Genomic DNA, 22,023 nt, shown 5'->3' on the forward strand with positions numbered 1-22,023 from the left:
GGACCTAGCATACCCATCCCCTATTGTTAGCCCCCACACATCCCTTTCTCCCGCATCCCACAAACAAAAACAACAAAAACAATTCGCACACACATACGCTTGCAAGAACTACACATACGCACACAGACTCGCACGCATACTGGCGCACAATTGGAGCTCTCATATGTGAGAGTGCGCTGATTCTCATATCAAAGAGCCTGACATTAATGGCAACAGCGACGTCGACTGCGCCAGCGACGCCGGCAGAGCGCGTCCAGTTTTTTGTTTTCTTTGATTCTTTCTTGCGCATATGGATGAGGGGGGTCGGCGGTCCAGTGGGCAACATGTTCGATGTTGCGGTTGAAGGGGTGTGAGGATGGGGCCACTAAAAAGGGGAGAAGATCGTTCATTCAGGGATGCAGTTCGACTCATGGTTGTCACTAAGAAATACCCCCACCACCCCCGCCCATCGTGACCTTTGAGGATCTCCGAGTGCTTACAACATGTTGCAAGTTGCAAGCTCGTCGGCTCATCAGTTGGCTCAAGCGATAAGTGCGAAGCTGCTAACGGCCTCCATCAGACGCTTTTCGGCAGCCGAGCGAGAAGGTTGTGCTCCCAGAAGCGAAATGAATTTGTGGTTCGAAGCACTTACTGAGGATTAAAACAATTTAAATATATGTATATTTTACTTAAAACAGAAGTTATAGATAACATTAGTCTTTACTTTAAAGATAGCATTGATAAGACCACCATTTTTAACATAAGCTTATACTCCAGTTTAATCTTCGATTACAAACTAGAGGTTCTCTTTATTTAAGAATACAATTATCTAACTTTTTTGCAAATGGGTGTAAATAAGTTTTTCTTCACTGTTGAACTTTTCATATGCTTTTGCCTATGAGGTATCGTCACCTACGTGATCCTCTGCCGAGTTCTTTTCATTGTTTTGATTTTAAGCGGGAAAGGTGCGCGCGCGCCTTAAACGCCTGCGGACTTGTGGTTATATGTCGTTGTCCTTGTTTATGTCCTGCCGGCGAGAGGGTTGCAAATGCTGGCTTCCGCAGCAAAAGCTAAATATCTGTATGTAAATCCGGGTCCTCGTCCGTCGATTGACCAGAGTGACCAGTTTGAACGGCAAAACGGCACCACCCCTTTGCGATTCTCGCACGTGTTGTCTCGCTCTCGCGCGCTAAAGGGTGTCGGATGTCCACCCCCACATACGGACACACACACACGAACAGGACCGTAAACTCGCACACATGACCGGCGGCAAATAAACAAACGCCCGGTTGCCACCCAACAACAACCCACCACCACCGCACCACCCAAAAACACCGTTAGGAAAGGGCTGCGTTGGCGTCGGCGTTGCGTCGGCGTTGACGTCGACCGAAAATCAAATTGCCAGATTGGCATTAAAGTGCAAAAGCCTGAAATAAAATTGAATTATCTGCAGTCGCTCGCAGGACATCGTCGCGTTCGGACATGTTCGCCTAAGAAGCTCGCGTCTGGAGTTGGCACTCTCTTCTCAACACACACACACATACCACACACTCTCTCTCCCTCTCTCGCTGAGCTGTGGCGCTCTCTTCTTCCGCCGCTCGCAAGCTTTCGTCTCGCTTGCAACGCGTTCGCTCGTGTTCGTTCGCGCTCGCCAGTGTGGGCTGTGCGGCGTGCTTCAGCGTGTGCCTGCCTGTGTGTGTGCTTTGTCGCACTCTGGTTGTTGTTGCCCGCTGGACAAAAGCTGCCGCGCTGCTGCAGCGAAGTCGCCGAGAGCAGAGGCAGCGAAGACGCGCTCGCCGCTAAAACCTCGCAAGTAGTCGCGTACTTCCGCCGTTACCGTTAGCACCACACACAAAACGGAGCTGCTAACCGCTAGACTACATTACGCCGCCAAAACATACAAAACAAAAAACAAAAATAAAACATCGCTTTTTGCCGATTTACCGTTAGTCGTCGCGGTCACCGATAATACAACTAACTTGGCAACAAAAACAAATCATAATACAAATAAAAAAACCAAAACATATTTTGGTATATACTTAACAAAATCAAAAATATACCTATACACACTTTGTGCAATTTTTTTCAAGTGTCTCCGGCGTGTGTTATCAACAAAAAAAAAATACAAAATCCAATTGGTTAAACGTACAGCCTGCGAAAACCCAATTGGTTTTCCCTTCTTTTCTATACAAATGAAACCGCGTGCGTTTGTGACAACAACAACAAAACTGCCAAACAAACAAAAAAGCCTTTAAGGAAGAAATTAAAAGAGTCCCCGTGCTTAAGGTTCCTATGCTACAATTCAAATCAAAGATCACAAGAGTCTTAAAAGAAATAAAAACCAAGTGACAAGTGTACGAAGAATACGTTTTTTTTTTTTGGAAAATGGCAGCCCTAGAAAAGCCCCGAAAAACCAAGCTGAAGCTGTCTGATTAGGATACTAAAAGCTAGAGATTCCAATTGGTGAATGTGTGATTTTTTTTTTAAAACCAAAAAAACGAGGTTTGTGCAATATAAATAACTTAAGAGGAGTAGGCCTAGGAAGAAAAGAAACAATAACTAGAAAAACTTTAGAAACGTATGCCAATTGGAAGTTGGCATCCCAGTTGGAATTGGGAGATCGGCAGGACATTGCCCTTCGCTGGGTTTGTGTGCCTGTGTCTGCGAAGTTTTGAAACACCTTCGGAAACTGGAAACAAAAATGAGAATTAAAATGCCCGCGGTTCGAATTGCACAAGGTAAGTGGGATTGGGATTGCTTTCAGTTTGGGGCAAAACTTTTCCAGCTGGGATTTCCCAATTGGGCTTTTTTTTTTTATTTTCCGGCGTAGCGCAAACAGCTGACGGAAGTTTTTGTTAAGTGTTGATGCAATTTTTATGGGCTAAAGAACTTAGAAAATGGATTATTTTTAGGACGGCCTTAGAATTTATATATATGTATTTCTTTCATTCATAAAAACTCGCGCTTTTCGATTTGTACTTAAGAACCATAGAATAGATAACAGTTTTTGTAGTTAAAAGTAAGAGGAGAAAAACGTGTTTTATGTTCTATGATCTTCAGTTGGTTAATATTTATTTAACGTTTCGTTTTGAAAGCTAATACAGGAGTAAACATTCCACGTAGATATCGGTTGAATGGGCGGACATTTCTATAGAAATTGGGGCAAAACACATCCATACCTTGCCGAGAATTAGGACTTGTTAGCCATGTGCCGTGTGGTCAGGCCATATCAGTAGACCATGTCACGCCTCCGCCGTACACCCGCACCCATCTTATTTGCCATATGGAAGGTCTCCTTTAGCTCGCTTTTTTTTTTGCTTTTGCTTTTTGTATCTAGTCGAGTTATCGCTGCGATATCGCCATACCTAAATCAGAACTCGCCTAGGTGTGTTTTGCAATGATTTCTCAGATTTGAGGTGTTTTTTTTTTTTTTGCTGCTCGCTGTAGTTTCCAGCAATTACTGATTTTAAAGATTTATATTTCGCCTGGTCATTCCGTAACATTTGCTTATGGCTTTTTGTGATTTCTCGGACGTTGGTCGAGTGTGGAGAGTCGGAAAACGGCTTAGTTCAAAGGGAAATCAGGGCCGTAAAGTCATAAAGCTTGTATAGCGGGCCGCATTCATATGGCTTGGCCATATCATTGTCATAATATGGATTGTCCCGGGCCATAAAGTCATAACTTTTTTTCGCTCGTTTTTTTTTTTGGGGCCCGGTTGGCCCGTTTTTTGCACAGATTTTCCATTTGCCGAGTGAGCAAGCAGTGTTATCAATCTTATCTAGATAGCGACACAGAGCGAGTGGACAGTGACGCACTTGACTCGGCGGCCAGTTGCCCACTCCCCAGTTATATGGGTATCCACTTTTTTTTTTTTTGTTCTTCAAGAGCCCCTCTCGATCCCATCCCCATGTCGTCAAACAATTTTAATTGCTCGCAAAGTTGTTTGCTGTTCTGGGGTTTTTTTTTTTCTTCTATTCGTTTTCGGTCTATTTGTCTTACAAATCAAAATCAACAAAGCGGGGTGGCTCTGCCGCCCTTCTTTTCCAGGTAATATATGGTGATAAGAGGAGGTGGTCTAATTGCTGACGATCGGAGCTTGGACTTGTTTCCAGATGGAGAGCATCGGACTTGGAGTGGTACTACCCATCCTTATCGATATCTGCTGTCCCCAAAATTGCTGTTGTTAGGCCTCTTTTGCGCCCCCGCCCCTCCAATATCCATTCTATCATAATTAATTGCTACAATTTCAATTTCGATTCGGTCTTTTTTCTACGCCCCAAACCATTACGATACTTCTTTTTCGCTTGTTGACATTTTCCGTGGCAGTGGGAATCTTTTTGATCTCCGCAAGCAACAAAAACAACAATATGAGTTTTACAGCATTTCGTCATGCCGCCCATGGGCGGTGCTCTTCTTATCGGAAACATGGGTTAAAGGGGGTGTAGGGTGGGACAATTCTGGCCTGATGAGTAATTTCCGAGAACAAGTCGCAATGTTCATGTACAACAAGTTATTGAGAGTGCCTAAAGTGGGTGGAGAGCTGAACAAAAAAATACCAGAGGGGTGAAAAGTCGGGAGATCTTCTAAACTTGACAGTCTAATTGGACTTGGTTTCTGGGCCACGCCATAAGTGTATTCCCAATTCAAGCATGTTTATTTAAACTTAAACTAAAAGCATTGAACCCAAAAGAAAAAACCGAACTAATCAATGAATTGATGGCAATTACAATATTCGATTAAACAATAAGTTCAGCTGTCGGCCAGTTAATACCTGCATATCCTGCAGACCGTTGAGCTTGGGTGAACAAACATCCTGACGAGGCACGGGGTTCGATATGGCATTCATATATGTATGGTCAGCGGTAATCGAGCGGCACGCTTTTGGGTCTACCGATTGCACCTGCCCACGTGCCCACACTTAACCCGCTGTTAACCCTTAACCCCTCGTTGACTGACCGACCGGGGGCTTGATAATTTACTTTTCATCGATGGGTGGACATCTCACGGTCGTCCTGGCGCCTGCTCTTGTTTTCCTTGGCTCTTTTTTTCCCGTGCTAATTTTAGCTTTTGCCTTTTTTGTACCAGGGTTTTCTTTTAATTTGATTATCGACCAAACAGTGTCCATTAAATGAGCGACCGACCGACCAGGCGACCGCTGCCGCCTTTTTTGTTATCCTGCTCCTGTTTGCCATGGAAACGTCCTCCTCGCGTTTTCAGCCGTTTGCAATTGTTATAACAAATAACAGAGGTGCCCCTGCCACTGATACCCCCACCCCGGAAACCGCCCACTCCCCGAGGGTCCTGCACCCGCAGTGTCAACGTGTCGTCATGTGGACGTCAAACTTTTGTCCAGCTGCGGCCAAACAGTTTTGGATGTTGGCTCCCAAGGGGGGCGGTAGGGGGTAGGGGAAAAGGACCTCGGGCTGAATGCCAACTCTCGTATTTATGTATAATTAAACTGTTCACAGATATAGGAATGAGATATGCTGGAAACTACTGCCCAAAACTATTTGCTACCTTTAGGTTGTTTCTATAAAACAGAAGAAAGTCAGACCATAAGAATTTTGATTTTGCAGCTGGATGCATAGATGTCATATACAGTTTCTTTGGTTTTCCCCTATTTATTTTTCTTTCGGTGTAGAAAACTGCTGCATTTGAATGCTCGCGGGGGGCAAGGACATGGCGGATATAAATTGAAACTGGCCCGTTCTGGGCTGCTCAGCGGGAGAGACGCCAGCGTCGCTCACATGGTCCAGACACCAGTTCCCCCTTACCTACGTATGTATATGAAACCCCCACTGGAAACCCACGGAAAATCCCCCTGTTAAACCCCTTTGTGAGCCCTTTTCCCTACTGCCACTGGCAGCATAATCAGCCACAACAGCGCTCAGCGAGTTACTTCCGCTGCGGCGAGTCTGAGAATCAGACGGCGACTGAAACTGGAAATGGAAACTCTGATCCGCAGGACTTGGTCCAAACTGTCTCGCTAGGTGCATCCGTTTTGGCCAGCCCTGCATGTCCTGGCAAGTCCTGCGAGTCCTGTGTGTGTCCTCTCGCTGCCCTGGGAGTCCTCCCTCTTTCTGCATTCATATTTCACTGAATTGTTTTGCACCAGCCTTTGTTTTCCACTCGCTTTTCGGCTTTTGTTCGGTTTTTGTTTGCCGACTTTTTTAATTTTTAAAGTTTTTCACCGACACATAAAGCGCGCATAGAGTGAATAAGTGTGAATGCTTGGTTATTATTCGCTGACTTTTATTAACCAGCTTTACATTTCAGATTTGGGTTTTTCACTTTACAAGCAGGGAACTCATAGAGGTGTGTAAAATCTAATAGGTGAAAAGAATAGTGGCATTACTAACTAGCATTACATTTATCTTGGACTTCGTAGGACTACTGCACCATGGTAAAAAATATCGTTGAAGTAAAACACTTTTATGAAGCGAAATAATCTAAAAGCAAATATTTAAAAATAATGACATTGTTGTGCAAATCGCAGACTTTAATTCCGCCTAATTCACTTATAATTATTTTATTTGGATAGCCAACTTGGCGTATACTTAACCTTTACCAAGAGCTAACATCCAAAAAAAACCCAAGTGAAACGGGGAATCCCAGAAAATGACTTGGAACAGAAGCTAACAAGTTAATGAATCTTTTACTCTTTTGCCTGCGTTTGTTTTGACGCGCATTTTCTTCGGGGTTTTTCTCGATTTTTTGTGTGCCGGCTTTTCTTTTATTTTTTTTTTGTACTTTTTTTATGACGTCCCGCCCCGCACTTTGGCAAACTTTTCACTTTCAATGGCGAACGCAGGGTGGCTGGCTGGTGCGGCAGAACTTGGCACCTTTGTCATAGTTAAAGCGCCACCCTCCAATTTCCCCCCCTTTTTGTGTCTCTGCAAACACGATTTCTTTTTCTCGCTTTTCTTTCGTTTGCTTGTTTTTTTTGCTTTTCTTTTATTTAACGCGTAGCCGGCGAGCAAAACAAACCGCAAAATGTTCGAAGGCGAACATCTGACTGTGAGTGATGATGGGGTGGAGTATCCTGCCACGCCCCCGCCGCCCACCGCCCCCCCCTTTTCTGCCTGCGCACGCGCTACAAATTTGCCTAGGCGCGAACGAAAATTTCAATGGGTTTTCCATGGCTTGTTTTTTGTTTACTATTACCAGCACATCTGCTCTCCCATCCCCTTGAAGCACGTGCCAAAAGCGAACCGGAAATGCGGAAGATCCCCCAGCTCAAGAAAAGCGGGTAAAAACCCAAAATTATTGCCGGGTAAAAAATGAAATAATTATTTTGCATAAATTAGGCCAAGATCAAATAACTCAGCTGCGCAAAAGATGGGCGGGGCTGGGTTTGCTCGACGAAGAGAAGCTGCAGCGTGATTAGTTTCGGGCCGTGGCAGTCATTCATTAAGATCCACGGGCTTGGCAGCGCCTACGCAGTGTCAAAGAAACCCAAAGAAATCTAAAGAGATCCAAAGAAGCCTGAAGAGACCCAAAGAAATCTGAAGAAATCCAATGAAACCCGAAGACCACAGAGGAAGGAAGCGCGAAGAAGCCTCCAAAGCTCTATGTTGACGGTCTTTTGTCTTCTCCTTTCCCCCGCTCTGATAGTTTCGGCATGGGGTCTTGGTCTTCGTCGTTTCTTTGTTTTTAATTGAGCCAAGCAATTATTATTTTGCTGGCTCAGCGCACTAGCTCATTCATTGATCCGTTTGCTCATTCATTGCGTTTATAAATAGCTCGGGCGACCAAAGCGCCAAAGAGCAGATTGGAAATGCAAAGCCCACGCAATCCGTTGGATTGCCGGACCTCCAAAACCCCGAAACCTCCGATCCGATCCCCCGAGAAGTCGAACCCAGTCGGTGCACACACCCATCTATAAGTCGGGGTACAGTGCGTCCCGCAATTGTGCTTCTCGTTCAGGTTACAGTAGTAAAATATCTTGAAATTATTAAAAGTCTGCCATGTAGTTATTGTTATTGGATTTCTCATTACATGTAAATTTAAATTTAACCCAATATTTATTTAACTCGGATCACTATAAATTTCATAGCGCCACTGTAGCCCCTCGTATATTGGTAACAATTTTCGGATTTGGATTTGGGATCTCAGATTTTGGATTCTACACCGTGGGCCATGTGGGTGTTTTGGCAGCGAATTCAATAAAAACTTCACAGCCAATGAGCTGAAGATGGAGATGGAGATGCTGGCTGGGTTGCTGTTGTTTCTGGATGATTTTGGCATGTGACCAACTCCTCCTCGATGATTGCTGTCGTACTCCAGGTTGTGGGTGTGGGTGCGGCCAAAAGGCTTGGACGAATATATGTACCTCCAGATGGATGGATGGATGGATGGATGAATCTTGGCCTCTTCTCCGTCTCTCATTTCGTGTTTCGCCCCGGCATAATTTAATTCAATGATTACCGATTTAAAACGAAACCAAGATGCGAATCCCAATCCAAAATCCGTATGTGCGTTGCCCCGGCACAAATAAATAAATCAATCAAAGGCCTCTGAACGTAAAGATTGAGGTCTCTAGAGGGATTTCAAAAACGGGGGGACAACCTGAGGTTTTCGAGGGGAACCCCACCTCAAATGCATGCGATGGTTCTTTGGGTCCACGGCACTCCCCATTTCCGTTTGCCAGCGATTTATATCAGCGCTTGGATGGATGCCCCATGCCCCATTCCCCAATCCCCAATCCCGTTTCCCCCGTCATCTTTCTCTCCCTGAGCCCCACGCATCTTATCAGCATAATTATTATCATTAAGATGCCATTGTCACATTGCATTGCACACCTTAAAGTGGAGCTGGATCCAGAGTCATCGAAGGCGATATGCAGCTGGGATGGCTGCGATGCGTTGGACGATGTTGGCTGATATTCCTCCCCCGGGAATGGAAAAAATGGAAAGAACTGGCGAAGGAGGAGCCGTGGTGTATTGACTTTTTCCTGTGGGTGGAAGTGGGACATGCGGAGATTTTCACATAAAATGCTCGCCTTGATTCGGAGAAATTTAAAGCTGTAGTCTTTAGAAGTATTACATTACATTACAATTGGATTTTGTGTCAAACTTTTATATTTCACCATGTTGAAAGAAAGGAATCAGCAATAAGTGACTTAGAATCTATAATGCTTGTTTAATTGTTAATAAGCTTTATCTAATCGTTTGTCAAGAAAGTGAAATCTCTGTTTATAGATCTTTAAACTTTCAACTATTCCATTCCGTATTGCCAAATACAGCTTCTTTGAGAAGCATATAGAGTCATACATATGTCATAGCCGCCTATAGTGACTATCTGATTTTGCCCATCCCAATATATGTATAAATGCGTCTCGGTTTCATTTTCCTTAGGCACGCGTGCGTTTTGCTGCGTTTCAATTGCCTCTTTTCTCGATTCTTGATTCGCTTGCTCGCCATTCGCTGCGCTACCCCACCTCTTCCCCAACTCTTTCCCAGCCCCTTTTGCAGGCCCCCATCTACCACTTCTCCACCTTTTTCCAGCCCACTCTTTATTGGTGTGCGTAAGTGGCTCTCTGCAGTCTCCAATCAACGGTTTCTACACAGAAAACAATGTTTAAAAATTTTCAATATTACATTTGAATAGATTTATTTTTGAAAGGGGTTAACGTTATTATTGGATCTCAACGTAAAAGCAAATAAATATTTCAATTATTATTAATAATTATAGAATGAAATGCATTAATCCCAAGTGTTACATTTGCCAAATGCCATCTTAAGCTTAAAGTGGAAACAGGAATCTTTGTATAAAACTTTAATACTCATTTGAAAACAATCATATTTTTCACTGTAGATTCTCTCCTCGATTCCCAAAGACGCGCTCTGATCTTTATTATCCGTTCGCTGTGCTCTGCTTCGCATTGCTGGCTTTTGCTTTTGTTGACGCCTCCCCTTTATTTATTCATTCAGTTTCCAGTTACAATTCTGCTGATAACTTATTTACTCGGGGGGCTTTGGGGCTTTGGCTTTGGCTTTTTTGACCGTTTTCGTACCGGTTCGGGCCCGATTCGCCTTCGTGTCGATCGGTGGCGTCTTCGTTGGCGATCGGGTGTGTGAGCGAGCGCGTGAGAGAGATGGAGAATATCGGTTGGGGGAACAACAACCACAACAACAACAGGTTTACGAGTACCTCACCCTTTCTTGATACCCTCGAACTGCCTTATCTGCAACTGTATTACGATATTTGTTATTGTCTTGACTGAAAAAGCTAAAACTGCTTCACACCTGTCTGTTTGTCGATCGCCGCTGTCCCCGTCTCGCGCTCTCCACGTCTCCCCGTCTCTTTCGCTCACGGTATAGCCCTCTCTTTCTGGAGATCAGCCCACTCTTTCTCCATTTGGCGTGTGCGTCTGTGTCGTTGGACTTTTTGATTGGCCAGACCTTGATAAAGCCAACGTAAAATGGGAAAAAAATATAAAACTCGGGCCAAGCCCAGCGGTCTCTCGTCCTCTGTCCCACTCACACCCACTTACTGCCCGATCGCACCGTCTCTTTCTGGGCTTGGCCACAGCATCGTCATCGTCTGCGATTTTCGATTGAGATTTTGCGATTTTGCTATTGCGACTGCGCAGCTTGCTCTGCTCTGCCCTGCTCCACGCACACTGAAACAAGCTCGAAAGTCAAAACGCCATTTTGGTATGCCTACAAAAAATTCGTTTTACAACAAACAATAGAGAAAACTACATCTTTAAGTCCCAGTCACAGCTTGAAGTCCCAAAACTTGATTGGCTGAAGAAGTAAAGGGTTAAAGTGCTCGACTGGTCTAGATCGAAATTCAAAGAAATTCTGTTTGTGCCCTTTAACCCCAATGAACTTGCTTATATTAAAATTTATACATATAAAACAACCAGAAATGTGAATTTTTTAATTGTTTCTGTACATCAGCATAAATTCTATGTAATTGCTGTTCGAAAGAAGATCCTAAGACCTTAAAAAATATGAGTTGTGCTGACCTCGGGAAGTCGGAGGTTCCTAATTGAATTCCCAGTTGGACTTGGTGAACTGTTGCCAACTTAGCCGCCGGTTCTGGCCAGTTTCCAAGAGAGCTCGGGCCACAAAGTGCAAGGGCCTCTTCTTTCTGCGAAAATAGCACATGGGAAACTTCCTGCAGGACGAGAACATACACTTCTATGTGTCTGTGTGTGCGTGCGTGTGCGTATGAGTGATGTGGCTGCATATGTGGAGGGAATTTATGCATCAACAAACACACAGACAGCCATGGGTACGGCTACAGATACAGATTCAGAGAAAGATGGAAAGCCAAGGGAAGCGGAGGAGCGCAAATGATGAAGGTGGTGGATCCTTTTGGTCTCTTGGTCCTTTTACAGCCTCATTTGAGGCGGAGAAGCGGCAGAGGCGGAGGCAGAGCGCCATTGTTGGGCGCAAGTTGCGCATAATTGAAACATAAAACGCTTGGACACCAATTCACAAAAGGCCAAAAGCACCCAGGACCGCCGCCCCCTTTTTGCACCGCCCACTTTTGCATTGTGCGAGGCCAAAGAAAAGAGACAATTGTGTGTAAGAAAATGCAAGCAGAGGATCCAACTCACTCTATTTACATTTACATATGCATTTATCCCCATGTGTGCATGTGCGTGTGTATGGTTGCCCAGAATGTGTGTGATTTATGGTGTTGTTGCTGTTGTTTTGAACGATTTGTTGTAAATTGAAGAGTGCCAAACCGCACATTTGAATATGGCAGCTGTGACTGGCTTAAAAGGCAAGACCTGCTGGGGGGTTAAGTGAGAGCATGTGAGGGTTAAGGGAAAGAGTGGAGAGCAAATAGCTAATGGCTAACAAGAAGCTGGAGGAATGGAAACAAGAAAGCTTCGCTTTTCAATAACTGTTACGAAAATACCAAGAAATATAATATTGTACCGATTCAAATCATTTTTGGAGAATAATATACAAACTCCCTACCAGCAGAAGGGAATTGCCAAAGTGTATCCTTAGAAAACCAGAAGGATGTGTCAGCAGATTGGTGCGATTCATGGCTTACAGTGCTCTCTTGACCTCCAGTTTAACTGCCGAAAAAACGAAGCCCGATGATGGCAGAAGATTGAAAATAGAGGAGGTGAAGGCGGAAGTCGAAGGCATCTGAAACAGAAACTGCAACAGAAACAGGAGCAAACTAAGACCCACAGCAGAAGAACACATGTACAACCAGAGAGACACTGAGAAATATTCAGTTCTTATTTCGGGGGATTTTGTGACTTCTAATACAGACTTAATACAGTGTTAGTAGGTTCAACTAGGTGTATAGTTAAGTCGAACGAATACGCAAAGCGACAAAAATATTCGTACGAATAATCTCTGATTCTAATGAAGCCGCAAAAATCCCAATTAAAATCTGTTCATTTATTTCTTGCTGTGCAGCGGATCCGCCGCTCCAGTCGAACGTTTTCGCTACTTTCATTTGTTCGCAATTTGTGTCCTGCCCTGCGGTGTCCTGCTCCTCCCGATTCCCCTCCCCTCCCTGCCTCGCAGCCCCCTTTCAGCTGCCAGTTGCGGTTAAGTTCTCCAAATTGCAGTCAGCAGTCTGGCTATAAACCCCCTCTTTTTGGGTTGGAAATCGGTGGGGTAACATGGACAGCAAATACATAACATCCTCCTCGGCTGGGGGCCGCGGTAGAAGTCTGGTCCTGAGTCTGAGTCTGAGTCTCGGATCCTGGATCCGGGATACTGGAGACTGTCCAATAAGTGGCAAAAACGACGCGTGCTATCTAGTCATCTGCAGATGGAGTTGGGCGTTCGATGGGCGAGCTGTTTCAAAACGGGAATGGGAATGGAAATGGATGGAGTCCTGCAGTCCGGAGTCGATGTCTGTCCGCCAGACATCGTCCAAGGTCCACTTTTGTGAGGATATAAGTTTGGGTAGCAAAAGAGGAGACCCGACTCGACTCGACTCGACTCCAACACGAATCACTCAGCCGCAGCGCATAAAGTTCAAGTTGGGCGATTCCCGGAGAACCGTTGCCAGGCAGCAAGGAATGAGAACGTACAAGTATGGAGCTGTGGATATGGAGCTGTGTCCTACGTAGCTGGATACCAAAAACCTCCTAGCCGGCAAATAAAATCAACAAAATTCAAGTTTTTATTGTTGCCCTGGGGAGGAAGGATTCGAAGGACTCGCCTGCAGTTCCAAGCCAGCACATATGTATCTGTATCCTCGTGGGGGAGGGAAGGAGCGGGCCTGCAAATATATGTATGTATGTGCATCTGGAACGTGTACTATCAACGTCATCGGCCACATTTGGTCGGCGTCTGTCCCTGGCGGGTTTCTTGGTTTCACCAGCAGCAGTTGCAGAACCACCGAACCACCCTGGACCACCATCGCAAACCATCCTGAACCACCCACTTTGCCTCATCTTCATCGGCATTGCACATCGTTTAAGTGTAGCATCCGGCTGTCCGAGTTCGACTTCAACTTCCACTTGTAGTTCGAGTCCGAACGAGAGGACCTGCGCTGCTCCAATCTAGAAGCGAACACCCAACCACCCACCGAAAGCAGCCCACTGAAGAACCCCCCTACGAGCAAACATAACCCGACATTGGGGCGCTATTGATTTTGGCCGGAGTTGTGTGTTGTCCACAAGGGATGCGAATAACGCCCCCGGGGTTGGGGCCCAAAAAACCCGGGGACTAGTGGCGATTGAGTTTGAGTTTCAGATGGATGTGGAACTGGACGAATGGGCTTGAGCGGTCAGTGGGGATGTGTGGTATATATTGTATGTGTATATATTATTCGTATGTGAGTCCGGTTCGGGACTCCGCCCATTCGGCAATTTTGGTAAATGTATGTAAGCCCATGTCTTGAGTGGTTCTGCAAACGGAGTAAGGCGCTCAGGAATTAAGTATTTATTAAAAACATTTCGAACTTTACAGAAAGTGGAAATGGTATCGAAGCTATATTGAATATTTATACATAACATATGTAGTATATCTTCAAGTTGATAGAATCGATTACCATAATTACCCCGGGATGGAATATTCGTGTCGTTGGTATTCGCACTTCGCCAGATAGCAACCGCAATGCATCCTATAAATAAAGGTATACATCAGCATCCTCTCACTTGTGCCCGTGGCATCGCCCGTGCCCTGAAGCCATTTAATTGCCACCAGACGGAACTCCTGACCATTCGACCTGTGGCTGGAGGAGATTAGCTCTTCCTCGCCATCGCCATCGGCTAATAGCCAAGCCATAAAACAATACCAGAAGGCAAATCGAGGTGGGGATCGTGTAACCAGTAATGTAACTGAGACCCTGGACCACGGGCCACATTCGAGTGCATCTTACCTTATTTCTTCAATCCTCCAGAGAGCTACGAAGTTGCAATGTTGCAACTTGCAAGGGAGTTGAGACAACTTTGACTTATTGCTGCGACAGATACAATTACAAACGATTGGCTATATGCCCTGGCCTGCGGGTCTTGCGGTCAATGAATGAATGGCTGGATGGCTGGCTGGCTGGCTGGCTGGCTGCATGAATGAATGAATGAATGGTCCACGCTCCACTCCCGAGACTCATCCATATTTCCAGACAAAAGACTACAGACTTCAGACTTGAGGCTTCAGACCTCAGGGCCAAAGTTTTCTCACCTTTGTCTTTGTCTTTGCGATCGATCGGAAGCGATGCCAATCGCGATTTGTTATCACGGCTAACGATGAACTGCATAGAGCGAAAACAGATTGAGAAACCCTACATATATATACGCCACTATATATCTATATATATATATATCCATATCCGAGTTGTAGGATCATCGAACTCTTTTTCTTCTTTTTTTTTTTTTTTTGTTGTTTGCGGTGGGGATGCGGAATCTTCAGCTCTTGTCCATTGTCTCACTTGGAGTCTGGGGCTGAGCTTATTGCGGTTAACCGAAAGTTGTCTATAAATTATTAAAATTGTCTCATTATTCATATGGAATACAATAGATTTCATTTACGTTTCATTTTATTGCAACAAACAAACAAACAGCAGAGAGGCAAGAGCAACGAGAGCCGCAAGAACCGCAAAACCGGTCCCAGAGACTCAGAACTCTAAGGTGAACTAAAACTTAAGCCCAAACCCAAACCGAACCAAAGCAAACCAAAGCGATCTGAACCAGACCAGGTCCAATTGCCTTTGTTTTGCTGGGCTTGTTTTTGTTTTCTCTTTTGTTTTTGTTTTTTAGGGGCCAACTGGGGGCTTGAGATCTTGGCCAGGCGGCCACTTCAGACCTGACACTGAATGCGTGGGAGAATCTTAATGACACACACCTGAGCTTTGAGCCCTCCAGATGCCAAAGCCTTTCTCGCCCTGTGGTCCAAGTAAAAGTTTGCCCAGTTTTCAAGTTCATAGGAAGGGAGTTGTAGATATTATAAGGATGCCTAACACAAATTACATTTCCATATTTTCGGTCTAATATAAACACCCTTACTAATTGTGAAACTTCTCCCTTCTCTCTCTATTTCCAGGTGAGTTGCTCTCGTGGAGAATCTCCCTAGTTTCCCACCATTTTCGTGAATGTGGATGTGGATGTCATGGGGCTGAGTATTAAGTATATGGGGTCCTTGGCCGCGGTCGCTGTGTCAGTTGTTTTGGCATTTCAATCAGATGAGCTTGAACATGGCCCCATTACATGGGCAGCGCGTGTAATCGTCTGGTCTGGACAAACTCACTCGGCTCTTGGTCTTTTGGCCCGACTTGTTGCCTCTAATTATGTAAGTCAAAAACCCAAAAGCCAAAAGCCCGGACTCGTTAGCTTGTTGGCCGGGTCGGTGTGTTTGAATCCCGATGACATCTCAATACCATGGACGAATGGAGCAGACATGTCAAAACCTCAGAGGGCGCATTGTCAATGTCCGAGGTTGATGTCAGGTAGTTTAGTTGCTCGTGTTCCTGATTCTGATTCTGCAGCTTTTGACTTTGCTTTTGCTTTCCCCGCTGCTGGGAACCTATCGGAATTTTCGTGCAGCGAAACGCAGGATTTTCCAGAACAACTTTGATGCATCGTCGCTTAATTAGCATCGGAAAAGTTGTGGCCAGTGGGCGCGAAGGGGTATCGGATGGGTTGGAATGGGCGGAGGGTACTACACCTAATTAGTGGCCTTGACTGGCTGACTGATGGATGGCTGGGTGGATGGATAGATGGATGGACTGCATCCACGAATGGAGGAACGCGGATGGCATTCAACTTGCCCTAAAATACTTCAACCAGCAAATTGAAAGTACACCTCTCACACACACGCACAAACTTAAAGTTTTGCGCTGTAGATATAACATCTACAAATATTCAAAGTACCCAATATATCATTTTAACAACTGAAATTAATTGAAATGTTTTTTCTGTGATTGATAACGTATCAATGTGTTTTCTTATCTCAAGAATATCTGTTGCCCATTTTTCACTGTGCATTTTATTTGTCATCGGCTGACTTACACCACATTCAAGCAGCTGGAAAGTGGCGGGGAAAAGCAGTGAAACTCGGGGAAATGGGCGGGAGTTGCGGTAATGTTGCGTGCATGTCTTACACAATCCAAATCCCAGTGACGCCGTACGCAAATTTTCCAGCGACGAGGGCGAAAACTAAGTGAAACAAATCGCAGCTGCATCGCAGCTACCTGCATGCCACACACACAGCCACACACGGCACCGCCACCCACTGCACCACCCACCCAGCCATCCCCAACTTCCCCCCCAAAATTATTGGAAGGTGTCAATGCAGGGCGAGAAGCTGTCAGCCGGCTGAATGGGGGCTGTCAGGGGTTAAGCTTGTGCGGCTGGCGGTTGCGGAGTGTGGAGATTCGCAAATGTGCAAAATATATACGAGTGTGTGCCAAATTGTCGGTGGGTGTGTGTGTTCATGGGCCACAAAACCAACACCAAATCCAAAGCCCCATAAATACACACACTTCAGTTCAGGCGGCTTATTGTTGGCCAATAATTTATGCTGACTTGGCTTAGGTTTGGCTTAATATTTAATGCGTGTGCGGCTGGCCAATCCATATAAAATTCAATTATTCATAGCTTGACAATTAAGCTGTTAAGTTACTCAGTCAGATAATTTACTACATTGCTGCAGAGTCAAATATTTTAATCAGCTAATTTACAGACTTCTAGTTCGGCAAAAAGGTTACATTATTCCTCATTTCATAAGGGTACAAATAAGGTACAGGCAAATTTTCCTTAGTTAGTGTATCGATAACCACATCGAGTAATACAAAATCCCTTGCCATCCCTAATTCAAGCCTCTTTCGGTGCACAATGGACCGTGGAACTTAACCCACTCACCCTGCCATTTTAGCCATTGTCCTTTGGTCGCATTCAAAGCTCAAATCCGATTGATACCCGCGGCGAGGATGAGCCACAAACTCTTTGTCCTGTTCGTCCTGTGGGTGGGTTTGCTGGTGTGTATGAGTGTGTGTGTGTCTATCTTTCTGTGGCATGTCCAACTTGCGGCAAGTGCGTGTAAATGCAAATGTTGCCAATGCTCAGCCGAAAATTGGATTGACAGCGAGAAGGAGGCGGAGAATGTGAAGAAACTGGGAACTGGGTGCTTGGAGGCCTCCTCCTCCTCCATCCACTTCTCCTTGGACTTAGTTAAATGCGCTATGTTCGTCCAGACCGCAGACGTGTCCCTATTTGCTGTCCCTGCCCCATTCAACTGCAAATCCTTAATACAAATTGCAAAAGTAACCACGACCAGAGGGCTCAGCTTTTGGTCTGTTCAACATTGGTTGATGTTTTGCTGTTGTAGCTATTGCCTCTGCGGTTGACTCTCAAGTCGGTTGGTCGGGCATTCAATGAATTCAATTGCCGACGACCGCAGACGGCAAGAGTCGTCGCCGTTGGATGGACCTGGACCCAACCAAATGGCACTGGGTAAAAATAAAATAAAATAAAACGAAAAATAAAATAAAATAAAATAGTGGAGACCCATGGCAGCAGAGAGCGCAGCGACAAAATCGAAACAACAAACTAAACTAACACGACGCCATCCAAGCTGCACTTTCAATGTTACTCTAAGCAATCTGCCAGTTTATAGGGCACTGCAAAAAAAATATCACTTTAAATATTTGTCACAAGTAATAATAATAATTTTTAATGAAAATCTATATATGAACTTTTAAATTTAAAGACAAAGATACAAATCAAGACACATTTTCTAACAAAAATATCGATTTTATTATGGGTTTTTTAGTTGTAACTTCGCAAAAAAAAGACTCACGGATACGAAACATACAGTTTTTTCCAGCTGATAACCCAACCTAATGACCCATAACCCTTTTTAGATAATTTTGTAAAAATAATTTTTTTTCGAAATTTTCACTTTTTTATAAGGGGTTACATCACGTTTTTTTTCGAAAAATGGTAAATTTTAAAAATTTTTAGCTGGGAATGCCACTCGATAGAAAATTAAGCTACGAATTCAACAAGGTATGGCATTCCACATTTGAACTTCAATTACAAAAGTTATACGTATTATACGTAAAATTCAAATATTTTTCTTACTAAAAATCAAGACTAATTTTTTGCCAAAATTATCGATCTTTTTTATTCGTTTTTTTGTTGGAACTTCGCAAAAAAAAAGACTCACGGATACGAAACATACTGTTTTTTGTAGCTGACAACCTAACCTAACGACCCATTACCCATTTTAGAGGATTTGGTAAAACAAATTTTTTTCGAAATTTTCACTTTTTTGTAAGGGGTTACATCACGTTTTTTTTTCGAAAAACGGTAAAATTTAAAAATTTTTAGCTGGGAATGCCACGCGATAGAAAATTAAGCTACGAATTCAACAAGGTATGACATTCCACATTTGAGCTAACCTTACAAAAGTTATGGGTAAAATTATAAAATTTTTCTTAAAAATCAAGACACATTTTATGCCAAAATTATCGATATTTTTTATTGGTTTTTTAGTTGTAACTTCGCAAAAAATAGACTCACGGATACAAAACATACTGTTTTTTGCAGCTGATAACACAACCTAATGACCCATAAACCCTTTTAGATAATTTTGTAAAAATAATTTTTTTCGAAATTTTCTCTTTTTTTATAAGGGGTAACATCACGTTTTTTTCGAAAAATTGTGAATTTTAAACATTTTTAGCTGGGAATGCCACTCGATAGGAAATTAAACTACGAATTCAACAAGATATGGCATTCCACATTTGAACTAACCTTACAAAAGATATGGGTAAAATTCTAAAAATTTTCTTACTAAAAATCAAGACTCATTTTTTGCTAAAATTATTGATCTTTTTTATTGGTTTTTTAGTTGTAACTTCGCAAAAAAAAGACTCACGGATACGAAACATACAGTTTTTTCCAGCTGATAACCCAACCTAATGACCCATAACCCTTTTTAGATAATTTTGTAAAAATATTTTTTTCTCGAAATTTTCACTTTTTTATAAGGGGTTACATCACGTTTTTTTTCGAAAAATGGTAAATTTTAAAAAATTTTAGTTGGGGATGCCACTCGATAGGAAATTAAGCTACGAATTCAACAAGATATGACATTCAAACTTGTGACTTTTATTACCAAAGTTGTGGAAAAAATCCCGAAATTTTTGTTAACCAAAAATCCGTATACAAATCTTTGGAAAATTAAGTAGGAAATTATTGTTTTTTTTAGTTGTAATTTCGACAAATGTGGGCGCAAAGTATGCATTTTTTTCTACTTGAAATTTTTGCCAGTGCCCTCGATCGCTACTTTGTGTTTTGCATTGCGTCACAGGCCGACAAGCGACGCACTGGGCGACTCTGTGATGCATCTGAATCTGTATCCAAATACGAATCCGAGTTGCATCTGCACTTGTGCCTGGGCACATGATGCAGTCTCTTAATCGTGCAACTCGAGACGTCACATTTTATTTTCGGCCACATTGATATGCAAGTGACGACAGCGGCAGCGATGGTAACGGCAATGGCAACAGCAACAGAAATGTTGCTGTGGCAGCAGCAACGTCACAGCAGCAATACTGCAGCAACAGAAACAGCAACATCAACGTCGGCGGGTGGCAGCAGGTGCCCGAAGATATGCAGATGTACGAAAAGTATCTGCAACATGACTTTCAAACGTAATACAAACAGCTCATCCATATGGATGCCCTATGGCTGGCACCTAGGTCGCTTTGTCCGCTTGTCCGACAGTTTGTCCGTATGTCCGTCCGCCCGCGTGTCCTCGTGTCCGCCAGTTGTAGACCCCTTCGACAGTCGGTCGATCACGCGGAGCAGAGTGCGCATCGTTTCAAGTACGAGTATCTTTCAGTTACAAGGCTTTCGGCTCAAGTGTCGACTTCAACTTTCAACTTTGCATCCATGCGAATTTGAATTTATTTGAGTTGTTTATTTATTCCCTTTTCGGGTGTCTCAGCTCTGTACATTTTTATGATTTGTAGGTTAGACTTCTTAAGTCCGCAATAATCCGTTAGTGTGCCGCCAGATGCCAGTTGCCATTTGCCATTTGCCTGTTGCCGACTGTCCGTTGTATGTTGCATATAGCATGTTGCCCGTGGCATGTTGCAGGTTGCTCGTGGGTCGCACGTCACTTGGGCCTTTGTTTGCTGCCGTTCGAATTGAAGGAATTGAAGGCTTCAAGTGCAGCTCTTTTGGCCAGAAGCTGCACAAACACTAAAAGATGAGAGAGTGTGCCACATTTTCGATTCTCACGTTGGGTGACCTTCAGTCGGCGGTCGCCCCCTTGCCACCCGACAGGTTCCCATGACACCTGCCCTGCCCTCACACTTTCGGCTGACATTCATCAATCAGCTCACAAAAAAAGGTACAGGAGAAAAATACAAAAACAGAAACTCTGGCTTCTTTTCATTCATGGGCACAATGGCCTGCGAGTTGTCAACGGCTCGTTGTTGCTGTTGCTGCCGCTGCTGTTGATGCTGCTGCTGCTGCTGCTGCTGCCGGCTAGATGTTGCTCTTGGACTGGAGATGTTGCTGCTGGCCGAGTACCGAGTACCGTTGTCTCGCCGACTGTGGGAATCTGTTACCCTTTCTCTCAGCGCGACTAAGCAAATACGAAATGGCTTTCTGCAACAACAATGAGCGACGACCAACCACAGAGCCACAAAGCTGACATCCAAACACTTTCCAGTATGCACACTGAACAAATGATATGCTTATATTATATCTTTGATTAAGAACCTACGCTATTACTTATTTTCTGATTTACCTCAAAAGATGAATTTCCTTAACGGACTTCAAACGACTTAACTTTAAACTCAAGCTAATTAGTTTTCTAATTTCTTGCTCTACATTTTCAATTACATTTTCGCTCAGTGAGCTCCAGCCTCCGCCTCTGCCGCAGTCGACGTCGCTGCCTGGACAGAGCGACCGTCAGGTGCATTTGAGTTGAGTTTGCCATTGTTTCAGGCGGGTTTTCGAGGCGCCCCCGCACACTGTCAATGCCTTTGGCCGTCCCAAAAGGGTGAGACCCCATCACCTGCCCACCGCCCACCCGCTGGCCCACCTCCTTCGTTGCCCTATTCTCCACCCACGGCGGAATCCGCTCGAGAAACGGAGGCAGCCCGAGAAGAAAAGCCAGCAAACGAAACGAAAAGCACATGAAAAGAGAGGAAAAGCTGGTGGAAAAAAGTTTGAACGTGTTGTTCGGATTATCCGTGAGATAATTTCTTTTTCTCTTCGACTGGGTACCCACCGAAAAATAAAAGACGGAAAAAAATAGCTGTCTTGTTCGCATTTGCTGCCTGTCAACGCCTCCCTTTGATCCCCCTGTTTATTCGCCCAGTGTATAAGTACACATACATATACATATGTGTGTGTGTTTGTCATGTGCAGGCCATAGCCATTATTCCTAATTTCGCTTTAAATCAGATCTAGCTACATGCTCTCAACGAACTCTCCACCAACGCCGCCTGACATTCCCCAAAATCCCGATTGCCTGGCGCTTGCCACCAGCAACTTGCCGCCAGCAACTGGCACAACTGGCAACTGGCAACTGGCAACTTGCAACTCGCAACCAGCGCCTCGTCCCCAAAAAGTTTCGGAAGGCAGCT

The 22,023-nt window shown here is 44.2% G+C and overlaps 1 protein-coding gene across 1 annotated transcript in view; it reads left to right on the forward strand.

Annotated features, from left to right (window-relative positions):
- The first annotated feature begins 1,439 nt into the window (after nucleotides 1-1,439).
- Nucleotides 1,440-22,023, forward strand: part of LOC117146963 (B-cell lymphoma/leukemia 11A) — a 44,649-nt gene continuing 24,065 nt past the window's right edge. The window contains exon 1 of the mRNA XM_033313628.1: nucleotides 1,440-2,717. Within this exon, the coding sequence (XP_033169519.1) occupies nucleotides 2,681-2,717 (37 nt within the window). The 5' untranslated portion in view covers nucleotides 1,440-2,680. The remainder of the gene's footprint in view (nucleotides 2,718-22,023) is intronic.

This window comes from Drosophila mauritiana, chromosome X (genome assembly GCF_004382145.1).
Source record: "Drosophila mauritiana strain mau12 chromosome X, ASM438214v1, whole genome shotgun sequence".
NCBI classification, from domain to species: Eukaryota; Metazoa; Arthropoda; class Insecta; order Diptera; family Drosophilidae; genus Drosophila; species Drosophila mauritiana.